The sequence below is a fragment of the Corvus brachyrhynchos genome, unplaced genomic scaffold (genome assembly GCF_000691975.1).
Source record: "Corvus brachyrhynchos isolate BGI_N302 unplaced genomic scaffold, ASM69197v1 scaffold116, whole genome shotgun sequence".
NCBI lineage: Eukaryota > Metazoa > Chordata > Aves > Passeriformes > Corvidae > Corvus > Corvus brachyrhynchos.
Window position 1 is genome coordinate 14049305 of NW_008240221.1, and position 13550 is coordinate 14062854.

The window sequence follows — 13550 nt, forward strand, 5'->3', positions numbered from 1 at the left end:
GCCCTGGGGCATAAGCTTTGTGCTGGGCTTCATGCATCACCTGCATCTGAACACTTTAAACAGCCTTCTGGGGACAGTTCTGCAGCCAGGGGAGGGATGGCTCTATCCTGCACTGCAGAGCAGGGAGACAATCTGATTTTGATGCTTTGCCAAGCATCCTCATTATCGCTGTTGCAGTTACAGTGACTTGCAGCGAGCATGTACAAACCTTCCACCTGCCTGTGCTTAGCGCAGAATTTCCTGCTAATCTTGCATGCTTGTGAGATTAACCTGTTTTATCTTCTCCTAAAGACATATGACTGAAGTCTGTGCATCTTTTAATCAGGCAATTTAATGTATTCTTATAAGCCTGATGGTAATTTTTTCAGGGGGTCAGTGCATCAGAGCTTTCCTGACTTCACCTTTGTAAGTGGAGGAATCATTGCGAGATTTTTCAAGTTAAAAGGAGAAATAGATCCAAATGAAGCTATTGATATCAGCAATCATGCTTCATTAGCCTTCCTACAGAAACATCTGAGTAAGTATCTGTTTACAGCAAAATATGAAGTTAACTAATATTTAATTCCTGTGAAGCTTTTTATATAACCCTTCAGTTTAAAACAAGATCAAAATAAGTGTGTCAGGGGAAAAATAAGAAATAAGTCAGACTTTTTCCAGAGGTTTGTCAGTTACTTTTGTACTCTTAGCAACTCAGAGGAAAATCACTGACATTTTGTTCTGGTACAAGAAAATCTGGAGTATCATTTTTCCATCCTTAAAACATTTTTCCTCCCCTACTTTGCCAAGTTGATTTCATTATTCAGTGTAGTTTTACAAAAAACTGGTTACTTAACTCATGGCTACTTGGGTTTTCTTTCCCCCATCTTAAAGGTCTTAAGAAAGATTTTGATCGGTGGGATCCTCTTGTGGATGGCATAGGACCCAATGTTATTCCTGGAACCAATATTGACACATCTCCAGCTGACCCTGAATAAGGAATACAGAGAAGTACTGAAAATGCCATAGACATCAGGACACTAATATTGGCCAGACACTGCTCAGACACGTGGTGGCATTAAACACCTACAAAGCTGTTAGGGTCTGGAACAAAAAAAAAAAAAACAAGGCATTAAGTTACATAATCATAACAGAGGTTTTCAAATGAGTTAGTGGGATGCACTGAAATACTGCAACAGAGTAACTTCTGCTTTGTAGGCAGCTTAGGGGAAATCACTTGATAATTTAAATGCTCTTTGTGGTTTTGACTTGAGTCAGGTTTTGCAGAGAGACAGATTGAGCTCCAAGGAATTCAGCTACAGGTTGGTTTACCAAGCTTTATGTCAGTTTGCATCCAGCAAGCCTTTACTGCAGTGTAAGGATAAAAAAAACACAAAACAGAAAACCCCCAAACCACCACTTTTCTATTTAGATATTAAATATTTCAGCTGTGCTCTGACAACAGTTGGGAGTTGGGGCAAGTTTTTGCTCCTTCTAGTCAGAGATGACTGTGGAGGGTGGTCTTCAAAACTGTCTCTTATTAAAATAAGTCACAGTAAAAGCTACAGGAAAGAGTTCAGCTCACAGCAGAGAAAGTCCAGACACTGGACTCCTCACAGGAGCTTAATTCACTTAAATGTAAGATGTGTTTAGTGCCATAGCTAGAGAATATGTTTATATCCCAAAAGCTTCTGAATGGGTCACTCTTGTTGTAGCAACTGTAATTGCCCTTTGGCAAAGCTCCAGCAGCTTCTCCCTTGTCAATATCTGTGTTACCACTACCACAGAGTCAAACTGCAGGGGAAATTACAGATGTGGCACCTGTACATCTCCCTGTACATGGTCCTTGTTAGCACTGCTTTATCTCCTGAGGTGTCTCCTGGTAGTAAACGCTCTCTGGACACTCAGCTTTGTCCAGGTATACTCACAATGGTCTCTAGGTGACACAAGAGGCAGTTGGCTCCCACTGACAGATACAAACAGCAATGGTAGGACCTGAAAAAAGATTGTCAGCAGCCACCTGGCTGGCTTGTTTAAGGCTCTCATTTTTGGATCAGAACTGCCTGGAGCTGCCCCATGGAAGGGTGTCTTCTAAATTCTGTTCATTTCAAAATCAGGTTACAAACAAAACTGCTGAAGCAAACAGAAATTAACAGTGTAATTACTATGTATAATCTGTGATCTTAAAATAAGCTTGCAGTAACACCTAAGACTTGTCTTTCAGAATTTAATTAAATTCTACTCACCCTACTGCCGTGTATTGTCTCTATTAAGCAAATAAACATGTTTGTCTTTCTAGTGTGAGATTCACTGTCAGCAGCTTGGGTTCCCAAGTCCTTGAAAACTCCACAGCATGAAAAAGCCACAGCTTCTCAAGAGGAGGAAGCAGCTATGCTGTACAGGAGCATGGAACACTATAAATATAAAATAGAACCCCCTTTTCAACGCCTGAGAAGGACAATAAAAGGCAAGAGGCTCCTTAAAAGAGCTGCAGGTCATGTCCTTGGCACATTGCACACATGGCAGCAAAGCCATTCCAGTGGTTCTTCATATTCACAGGAAAAGCTCCATCTTTCATTAGTGCAATTGCAGCAAGTTCAATTAATTAAGTGAAATTAATGTTTCAAAGCATTCACCATAGCTCACGGTGCTCTAGAGAGCTGGTTAGGGTCAAAACACAACCAGTGACTACAGAACAGCCCTCACACAGCATTTGGGCTTCTGCACAGGAACAGACACAAGTCATTAAAACGCATTAACAAACCAGTATATGCCAGCCAAAGCTTTATTCCAGCTCCTTCCATTGCTTTAGAACAGCACAAATTCAAGACTTCAACCCAAAACAACTATGTTCCCCTATGGGAAAAAAAATTCTCCCCACCCCTAACCTCCCCCCAAAAAACCCTCAACTTTTTTTTTTTTTGAGAAAAAAACCACTGAACAATGCAACTTTTCCAAAAGCAAACATCAGAAAGCAGTGCTGTACAACACAGTAGCATATTCAGAAAGTCACAAGAAACCTTTGTTGAAGAACCACCCACCATGAACTCCATACAAGTCAGTGCACCCCCAGTCAGTAAAAAATGACAGTCAAGAGGCAAATTCTTACTTAGGAAAGTACAGCTGTAAGAAACAAGCTAACAGTAACAGTCTAGCAACAACAGCTGTAAAACAAAAAAAACAACAAAAAAAAAACCAACAAAAAAAAAAAAAAATCAAGCTGACAATACCAGTCTGCCAACTCCATTCCTTTACAGGGAAGTTCAGCAGTGACAGGCATTTGGTCAGTTAGGTAGAAAAAATAAACCACTCAATATTTCACTTGTATTTTTGTTCCCACAAACAGATTTTCATGGGAACATTTCACACACATGCACTTGTTCAGTTTCACGTGGTCAACATGTCACTTGGTTTCAACAATGCTGGAGGACATGGGCATCTTCAGCTAAATTGCTACTGCAGCCAGTTTGCTTTTCTATAAGGAATAACACAGATTAGACCCATCAACATGTTTCTATAAATGTGTATAAAGGCATTAACATCAAAAGTCAGCTCTACAGGGCTGACATATTGGACTGTATTAAAAGACTACACTTACTATACAAAGATAAAACAGCTGAAACAGCAGAAGTACCCAAGAAGATGAAGCAGCAGTGCTCCCAGACTTAATTTATGAGTTCAATTCACTCTATCCCCCAGTGGACTTGGCATAAGCCACTGCAAGAGTTTTTGCACCCTGTGTACCTCCAACTCCAACTGCCTTTCCAGGCAGTGGCAGTGTGTGCAGCAAGGTCCAGCTCTGTGACACATGGGTGCATGACCCTGACTCACCTTTCCTGTGCTTGTGCTGAGGGTGCATACACTAATGCCAAGCAAAGTGTTCAAAACCACAAAAAAATCCACAAAATCAAGACAAATTCTGCATTTGAATGATGGAATTGAGGGAGTAGATTCACCATTTTAACATTTTATCAGATTCTTTTAACTATCCTTTTTCTTGCTCAACAGACAACCTGATCTCTATTGCAGGCTTCGTTATTTGTTACCCATAAACCAGTACAGTTATACTGAAATAGCATTTGTGCTTTCAGGGATTCTAATTGTAGAATTGTATTGCTAATTGTATCTCCAACTCAGTTCAGTCTTCATCAGGCAAGCACAGAAACAAACTGCCCAGATAGGTTTAGGAGTCATCATCCTTGGACAGATTCCAGAACTGGATATAAGGTCCTTAGCAACCTGATGTAGTTGGCCCTGTTTTTACCACCAGGAAAAGCCCCTTTCAACCAGAACTCCTCTACAACTCCATAATTATAAAAATAGCATATAATCAGAAAGAACCTTTACTATTTATTTGGTACACTGAATAGGTGTTCACCAGTAAATTTTAAGTAACAATAAAGGTGTACATGTATATTCCCAACCTATCCTTACAACAACTAAAATGGTGTTATTACAGGTTTAGATTTATAGGTTATGGGACTGGGGCACTCAAATCCTAAACTAAACGCTTAATAGAGTCTGCCTAGCAGTTGCTCACCTTGCCTCAGAAACATGACCAAGAACAAACAGCATGCTGATGGCAACGCACAAGACCCTACCAAAATCTTTAATTTGGGTGAATCACCGCAGCTTTTCCAAGAGGTTCAATCCATTAGATGAATAAATAAATACTAAATTAGCTTCCAATCCAGACCCAGTAGAAGTTTTCACTGCATGTAGTCACCCTTAAACTGACAGTACATAAGCCAATGCTATCAAGAAAATCCCAACCACAGTATCAACCACATAAGCTCAAATTAGGGTTTCAACTGTATTTTCTAAAAGAAAGCATTTCCTAGAAAATTAGCATTCAAACACTGAGTACACAACCCATTTGGGGGACTTAAAGTAGACTTACCTTGAAGTAAGGACTCCTCTGGTAAGGACTGCAAGTTTTCTGTTGCAGGGGTTAATGCCTACACAAAAAGGGATCCTCTTAGGAAGCTGACACTATTGCCAGGACTTCCACTGAGGTGTTTCCTTTAATACTAGACTAACTTCTTACATGAGAACCACTGGACTCCTATTTACCATTGTTTTCCCCCCTTAAAACTCACATTAGTCTTCTACCCACTTTTCACTTTGATGCAAAGGCTGCATGTGAAGAATGAACTGGAAATTCATGCTGTTATCCTCACCAGCAGCATGGCTGATGACCTGAGTTTTGGGTTCCAGACATAAGTTTTTCATCCACTGGTAGGTGCTTCATGAAGAACACTGGTGAAAACCTTACTATTCTTTCCTAATTACTCCATAATATAAATGTTTTCCATGATTTAGCAGTTAGTTAGCACCCTTTCTAAAAACCAGTACTGTTCTGCCCAGCCCAGTATCACACTGCCATACCTCAGAGGATCTGTGAGCCCAGTCAGGAATTCCGTTCCAGACGTTCTCAGGATGCACAATCTCCTCATTGCCACTGCAGAGGTTCAAGACCTGTACAGAGCCAAAGTGGATCTAGCACAGCAGCAATGCACTCAATAAATAAGACACAGTAGTAGGAAAACAGAATTGAGGACTCTGTGCCTTTGAGGTGCTGAGAAGTCTGGATCTTGTGAAGAGGAACAAGTTAATCTCTAATAAAACTGAATATAGTTACTGAGGCTGCTCAAGGCTCTTCTGGGCTCCTAAACCAAGCATAGAGAGAAAAAGGCTGCAAAACATTGACTAGATCAGAACCAGAAGGAAGCTGATGAATAGGGATATCATTACATGATAATCGCTGACACTGGTACTCATCTGAATACAGCTGACTTAGTTTTAAACACCCAAGGGATCTACCAGCAGAAGAGCTGGCTTCCACCATCTCAGACATTCAATCTTCCAAGAGAATGCTTTTGTATAATGATCTTTTGGATTTTCAACCTTAAATTATAACTTAGAGTCACTTTATGTAAGTACAATGTCTGTGCATGTGTGTACATCAACACACACTCCCCCTGGACTGAAGGAAGACGTCTCATTGATCCCCCAGCTTAAACAGCAGTAGAACAAGGCAGCTCACTGGATTATCCTCTACTGCTGAAGTTAACTCCCACCAACAGCTAATGCAATACACATTTTACTGAAGCAGGAATAGTTGTGGATTCATTATTACTTGTAGTATAGTTTGAGTTTCTTCCCCAGTTTCTACTGCTCTAGCACTAACTCCTCAAAACACCAGTAAAATAATGTCAAGTTGCATGAGCATTTAATGGTAACACAGCACCACAGCAGAACATTAACTTGCAGGCCAGACAGAACCACAAACATATGTGTGTCTCAGACTGCAGACAGATCCTTCAATAATCCCAGTCAATAAAAGACTGATGTGAAGGGAACATCAAGTGCTGACATCATCCAACTCAAGCTGAGACACTGCTGTTTCTCTCTAGTCTATAAATTCAGAATCAGCCTTTGCAATACTTAAATTCTATAACAGAGTTCTTTAAAATATTCACAGTTTAGAGAGAGACCAAGGAAGGACCAGATCTTAAGAATGCAGAAAGAGTATTCAAAGCACACTTACCTTGGTACCCTTCTCAGATACCTCCAAAATGCGAGCGTCGCACCATTTGAGAGAGGTCCACACCACACATTTGGAACCAACAGCAAAGCCCTTCAGATTACAAGGATAGTCATGGTGTGCTACAAGAAATGATGACTTATCAATGAAGGAGGAAGAAAAAAAAACCAAACTCATATAACCCCACAAAAAAAATGAAACCTCAAAAAAAAAAACCACGAGATGCCTCAAAACACTGCTCCCCCACCCCCTCCAAACTACTTGATATTTTGAAGTTAAAAATTGTCATCCCAAACAGTCCTGCAAATGCGCTTCATGTTCAGAAATGGATTTCCACTCAAAATCATTAATCTTCCCAAGTAAGACTCATTGCTGTTAGACTGTCACATTACCCATTAGATACTACACTTGGTCTGCTGTCCTTAACCCATCAAAGCATTAACAATAATACATTAACTTATTAGGGAATAAAAGTTAGGTTTTCTACAAGAAAGCTATTCTCATGTTTGAATGTACACAACATTTTGATAATTTAACTCCTTAAAATCAGATACTTTACCTGCATTGCAGTCAGCCAAGTTCTCATTTTGCTTTTCATCTTCCCCAGGCCTACAGCCTAAAGACTGAACACACGTATTTCCACTCTCTTTAAATGAGTCAGTCAAGTCTTGTTCCATCCATTCTTCCACACAGTCCTCTTTCTTCTTCCGCCACCCCTTGTGTTTCTCAACTTTGCAGTCATGTGACTTCACAGTGAAAACAGGCCTCTGATTTGCTGAGTCTTTTGAAAGAAATGAAAATTGACTTCCACTATTTGCAGAACTCCGCAGCACATCATGTTCCAGCCCTAACAAGTCCTCCTCCCTGTCTTCCTGAGGCGGCTGAACATCAGGCAGCACCAGTTCCAGAAAGGGCTCAAATTTGGCTCCTAGCATCAACTGCTTGTCATGCATCTTCTGGCACAGTTCTTTCTCAGGTCTACCACCAGATGTTGGCAGCCATAGGGAAGGAGGGTCTGCTTCCATCCAATCATCTAGTACAGCTTCTGTTTCATGAATTCCAGACAAATTTGCTTGCAGTTTCTTGGTCTTCTCTCCCAAAGAAGGCTGAACATCAGATGCAATCAGCTCTACTGCCTTCTCTCTGTCACTAACTGAAGGCACCAGGTTTTCTTTCTCATTACGTAATGGTAAAACTTCAAGACAGTTCAGAGCTCCCAACTGCCCTGTCTCCTCCCTCACATCTGTCAGCTCCAGCAGTTCCTGTTCCAACACCATCTCTCTTGCTTTGCTGCCTGATGCTGCCTGCATTTCAAGTGACTTTGCTTCCAGTGCTTCCTTTGTTCCTTCACCAAAGGAGGACTTTTCCAAAAGTCCCTCTAGCTCCTCCAAGAGCTCGTTTAGATCATAACATGGTAAGTGCATTTCTAACGGATCCAGTTCTAATGTCCCTGTTCCATTGCTTGCAGATGGCTGTGCCCGGAGCACTGGCAATCTCTGCAGTTCTTGTTCTTTTCCTAGGAAAAGGCTGGCTGCTGGAGCACTGCCTGTCAGTTTTGCTTTCGGCTCAGCCTGCTCTCCAAGCATTATTTCAGGCAAGTCTTGTTCTACAGCTTTCATTCCATTCCCCACAATATGAGGACTGTAGCTTCTCATTGGTTCTAGTAACATATTGTTATCACTGTCACCTTCAGACAGAGCTATCTCTTTATCAAAACTATTCTCACACTTTCCCATCTCGTACCCATCATCAACCTTCCCACTGGCAGCTCCCACTGACACATTTGCTTCTGCAGTCTCTATGCACTCAGAAGTTATACCCAGGAAAGGATCAGAACAAAACAAAGCATTTTCACTCTCTTCCTGAGCTAATCCACAAACAGCAGTAGTTTCTTTGTTGAGACAAAGACCCAAATTGCTGTTTGAACTGCTATTTTCCTTTAGGGAGTTGCAAAGGTTTGAGAAAGCACTGTCACCAGTTTCTTTATTAGCCTTCCAGAAAGGCTTCATCTCTTCATTAATACTATTGCCAGAAGCTTCCAGCTTGACAACACACAGAGGGACTTCAGAATCTTTGTTTTCCCGAATTTCTACTACTTCAGCTCCTAATGCAAGGTTTTCAGTCATATCATAAAACTTCTTATTTGCATCACTAAGCCATGAGCCCTCTGAGGGACTGAAACCTGACAGACAGCAAGCAAATGCTTGTGCAGGTACTCTGAGCAGTTCACATGGCATCTGTCGGATCATCTCCAGGCTGATGGCTTCCTCACTTCCGTAATCCACATGTCTAACAACTACACTGTCATCTTTCACACTGCTGATCTGAGCTCTGTAGAACCACCCATCTTGACTGTATTTTGCTAGACAAGTATCACCACTTTTAATACAAGACTTGCTATCGTTCAGAGAGCTTAGCCCAAGCTTTTCAGCTTCCTCTATTTTTTTCTCGATGTAGCTCACATCTTTGGTATCAGCACAGTGACACCAGAAAAATCCTGGACTATTTACCACTGTGACATAAATTTTTAAAGTCTGACCTGCCTCTGGAAATTTCCAGATAAATGATTTACAATCACTTACATCGGAAATCTCATTTTGTACCTGAGGAGGCAAAGGCTCACAGACGGTTATCATGTCACTCTTCTCTCTTTTATCCATTTTTTTTCTTAAAAAAAGTCTTTCTCTACTTGGAAGATCTTTATCAGCTAAATCCACTGTTATTATACCTTGATGGTCACTGAGAATAACTTCCCATTTATCATCAACCTTCTTTACAAATTCACATGACAGCAGGATTTCACTTGTTCTCTTGGTGAAGTAAAACAGTGCTTTCTCTCTCCAGTCTGCACTTTTTTTGCATTTAAGTCCACCTAGAAAGCAGTGAATACTCATTGCTGGAATAGATGACAAGTCCTTAGGGAGCCTGCATGCTTGATCAACACTAATCACTGAAGTATCACCATAATCAATATAATGTACCCTTATCGAATTGTCAGAAGTCTTCTCTTTTACTACAGCTCGATACCACAGGCTGTCTTCTGAATACACAGCACTGATTAAATCTCCTGCTTGGAAAAGTTGCCCACAAGGCTCCTTCACTGATTTCCCATTGTTTAAACTTTCCAAAATGTTGTTAAGCTGAACCTCGTCACTCCCTAGTTGAACATAAAAATCCTGCAGGTCATTGATGTAAGACACATACACTAAAGTTTTAAGAGCTGGCACTATCTTCTGTGGTGGTAGATCAGATGAATTTTTAAGCATTATACACCTGCCTTCAGCATCAGATTTAGTATCTGACAGTGTATCCATCTGGGAAAAGAGCAGAGACTCCTCCCCTGCTTTATCCAACAAAATAGCATCCTTACTGCTAAGCATTTCACCAGGTCCTAGTAATCCAGCTGCCACATCTCCCTTCACAGAGTGCTGGAAAAGGTCTAAAACTTCTTCTTTTAAGTGTCTTCTGCTCCCTTGTTCTTGCTGGGCTTCGGGTCGACGTTTTCTTTCCAGAGGCCTACCTGCATTTAAAGGGGACTCTGCAGGCTCATCCCTCTCATTCACATCTGTATTTCTAGAGCACAAAGTCTCATTGTGTACATGACTACACAGTCCTGTACTGTTTAGGCTTAGGTCCTTCAGTTTTGTATTAATTTGAGTATTTCCATCAAACAACTCTACCAGCAGTGTATTATCAGAGTCCTTTGCTACCACTATTGCTTTTAATCTCCTTTCTAGGACGGCTTCCTTAAACCATGTTGCAGCTTCTTTGGAAACAGATGATACATCAGACACAGAACACTTTATGGCCTGCATTGGCACAAGCAAGATATCAGAAGCATCACTGGGTAAAATAAGCAGATCATCTGCCTCTATTGCCTCTGTGTTCCCAAAATCCACAAAGAAGACTTTAGCCTTAGGTTGTCTTTCCATAATTACTCCCCTATACCACTGACTGTCAGAGTACCTTGCCAGACACAAGGTCCCAGACTTTCCCAAGGTTCCTGTGCTGGTCACTCTCTCACTCAGGCGACTGATGTTATCAGCCAGCTGTGCCAAGGCATCTGCACACCTTTCAAGTTGGCAGTAGAACATCCATGGATTCTCAACATGCGTAATATAAACGTCTTCCTCACTCCCAATTTTGATACCGTGACTAGAATAATAGAAGGAGTGAAGCTGGACCAAAGATTCCAAGCGCTTTTGAGGAAATAAAGGTCTGGCTACACCTTTCTCAATAAGAAACTGGCAAGCACTCTGAAAAGGCGTGATTAAATCTACAATGTTAAACAGGTCCCTATTTATTGAAGCCAAGGCAAATATTGTACACTTCAGATCAAGGTCAGATGATGAATCAACAACAAACTGCCGAAAAGTCTGAATGGCTTCTTCATCCCAGGCAAAAGGATTCTGACCATTAGGTTGGATTAAGTTGTAAAGGCTGCACCTGAATGCCTGAGCCTCTAACCTAAGGAAGTGTTCACTAATTGCACGGAGCTTCGTTAGACACACCTGCTCTCTGTTGCCATAGTCAACATATATGACTTCTACTTTTTCTGCACACACTCCTTCACTAACTATTAAAGCCCTGTACCATTTTTTATCCTCCGAGTACTGGGCTAAACACACAAGATTTGGCCAAACATGTGGCTGGGATGAATTCTTGCAATGCTCCTGAATTTCATCCATTAGTACCTCAAGGTCATGGAAATTTCTACTTAACTGACACCAAAAACAACTAGGATTTTCAACATATGACAAAATAACATTAACTGTACTTCCCACTTCTAAGTGGCCTCCACAAGAGGAGCCTGGCTTAATTTCCGCATAGTTCTGACCCAAAGAAGCGTGCAGATTTTCCTTACCCTCATAGTCTTGAGAACAAAGTTCAGTACTTCTAGAACTGTGAATGGCTGCAATAGGGCTATCTCTGACCATCACACCCACATGAGAATCAACCACTCTATCACTGCTCTTTAGATCACATTGTTCTCTGCGCCTCTTCTCTGCATTTTTTTGGCTTTCCTCTGCAGCACATACTAGAGAAGAGGCCTGTGTCACAGACTTATCTGATTTCTGGGAAGTCTTGGGCATTTCATACCTCTGGTATTTAGCATAACCCCTCTGGCCCATGAGTTTACTTACTCTTCTCTCTCCTAACTGGGACTGGTCAAAAATTTCAACCATGTATTTGTCACCCTGCACACTCAAAAACCAAACCTTTAGTTCTTTGTTCAGTACCATCTCCCTGAATGCAGACATAGAGGCTTCACTCCAACTCCCTCTCAGAGGGGAGACACCTGCCAAACAACACTTCAGAGCTAAAGCAGGCAGTTTCCTGAACCGAGGGAGCAGCTCCTTCACAGCACACAGACCCACAGTTTCTGTACTGCCTCTGTCCACCAGGTGTATTTCCACCCCAGTGTCCAGTACCCTGGTGACCACCGCTCGATAGAAGACACCCTCGTTCCAACTGGCACAACAAAGGGATCCAGGCTGTGGGTCCCACTCAGCACCATCCAGCTTTGTGGAATGGGAATAAAAATTCCACATGCACTGCCTTAGCTGCCTGAAGAGCTGATAATGCTCATGGAGCTGCAGCCAAAACTCAGATGGGTCTTGGAGGTGAGAGACCCGTGCACTGTAGAATGTCCAGGTCTTCAGATGCACACCAGCTACAGCAGCACCAGCCAAACCTCCGTGTGTTAAAACAGGAGGTGCTTCTGGTGGCAATCCCAATTCTTCAACTAAGGATTCCTCTACTTCCAGCTGCTCATGAGCCTCAGTTTGGCTCACATGAGTACTGACCAGGCAGCAAGCCTGAGACCCAAAAAGACCGTTCAAATCAATGCCGTTTTCCCCATAGAGTGTCACATAATAGAGATGCTCAAAGGAGTTAAAGGCTTCAATGTGAGCACTCACTCCTCTGCCGAGCACCAATGCTTTCAGCAAATCGACCTGTAACGGGGACCAGCCACGCCCCCCATCCGAAACACCCTGAAGAGCACAGATGTAAGTGACCACAGGCATGCGAAAACACTCAGCAGGCAAATGGCGCAGGTTAGCTCTGGTTACAGTCTCCTTCCTGCCATAGTCCACAAAGATCACAAGAGCTGCATGCTGGTCCTGCCCGTCACCAATGAGCTCCAGCAGAATGGCACGGTACCACTGGCCATCCATCCCACGGGCAGCACAGGGCGAGCCCACTTTGGGCAATAAATCCTGCTCCCACTGGTCATAAGCATGGCACATGGTATCAGAAAGGCAACAGATCTCCTCAGACAGGCACTGCAACTGGCAGTAGATGTGGTGTGGGTCAGAGACATGGGTCACTAGGACAGGCTCCGTCACACCCAACTGAAGTTGAGGGTAGTAGTAATCCAAAGCAGGTGACAGAGGCCAGTACGAGAGCAACACATGGACAAGCTGTGGATCTGCAAAAGTTCCAAGGGAACACGCTGGAGGCTGCTGACAGAGCTGCTTCTTTAACTGGCCAAAAGGCAGGCAGCGCCTGAGTACCTGGCAGAACCAGCTGGGAGAGACACGCTTGGCCAGGCCCAGCTGCCACATCTGGACCACGAGCTGGGGCAGCTCGAGTACGACAAGCTGTGGCGTTATCACCTCCTGCACCACACCGGACACCTCCTTGCCATGCAGGAAGCTGAGGAACTCCATCGCCTCCACGGTCCACCTGGACACTGGTGAATCCCCACAGGCTGTCCCCTCGTGACCCTGGGAGGGCATAACATCAGCCACGACACAGCCCAGCACCTCTGGGCGCAGCTGGAACAGCTCTGAGCAGCCCCGTGCCAAGTAGTATGCGGATGTGGCCACCACGTACCCCTCGTCCAGCAGGAAGACACGGTACCCCTGGGCACTGCAACTCACCACACAGCAGCGGTACCAGATGCCCAACACCTCCACCAGTGCCAGCTCTCCTGGGCACAGCCTGGTCCCGCTGGCCCCCGACCCACTGGGCTCTGGGCGGGCCGCCAGGCGCGGCCCGGCCGCCGCCCGCGTTTCGCGGG

General features: G+C 43.2%; 2 protein-coding genes across 5 annotated transcripts in view; one reads left to right on the forward strand and one right to left on the reverse strand.

Annotated features, from left to right (window-relative positions):
* PLA2G7 (phospholipase A2 group VII) overlaps positions 1 to 2280 on the forward strand; it is a 16574-nt gene extending 14294 nt beyond the window's left edge. For all 3 annotated transcript variants that reach the window (XM_017744994.1, XM_017744993.1, XM_017744995.1), the window contains exons 10-11: positions 369 to 517; positions 871 to 2280. In XM_017744994.1, the coding sequence (XP_017600483.1) occupies positions 369 to 517; positions 871 to 974 (253 nt within the window). In that variant the 3' untranslated portion in view covers positions 975 to 2280. The remainder of the gene's footprint in view (positions 1 to 368; positions 518 to 870) is intronic.
* A 463-nt stretch (positions 2281 to 2743) lies between these two features.
* Positions 2744 to 13543, reverse strand: TDRD6 (tudor domain containing 6). 2 transcript variants are annotated; one of them, XM_017744992.1, is made up of 5 exons: positions 7083 to 13543; positions 6527 to 6645; positions 5365 to 5454; positions 4877 to 4934; positions 2744 to 3451 (listed from the first exon to the last, which is right to left on the reverse strand). In XM_017744992.1, the coding sequence occupies exons 1-5, from the start codon at positions 13264 to 13266 to the stop codon at positions 3390 to 3392; spliced, it is 6513 nt and encodes a 2170-aa protein (XP_017600481.1). In that variant the 5' UTR covers positions 13267 to 13543; the 3' UTR covers positions 2744 to 3389. The 2 variants fall into 2 exon arrangements, with proteins under 2 accessions (XP_017600481.1, XP_008640121.2); XM_008641899.2 differs by lacking the exon at positions 4877 to 4934.
* Between the last annotated feature and the right edge of the window lie 7 nt (positions 13544 to 13550).

Coding starts and splice junctions, on each gene's coding strand:
- TDRD6 (XM_017744992.1), bottom strand. CDS start 13,266: ATGCCCTCCCAGGGTCACGAGGGGACAGCCTGTGGGGATTCACCAGTG. Junction 6,646..7,082: donor CTTGGCTGACTGCAATGCAG/GTAAAGTATCTG, acceptor CATTTCTTGTAG/CACACCATGACTATCCTTGT. Junction 5,455..6,526: donor TATCTGAGAAGGGTACCAAG/GTAAGTGTGCTT, acceptor GGCTCTGTACAG/GTCTTGAACCTCTGCAGTGG.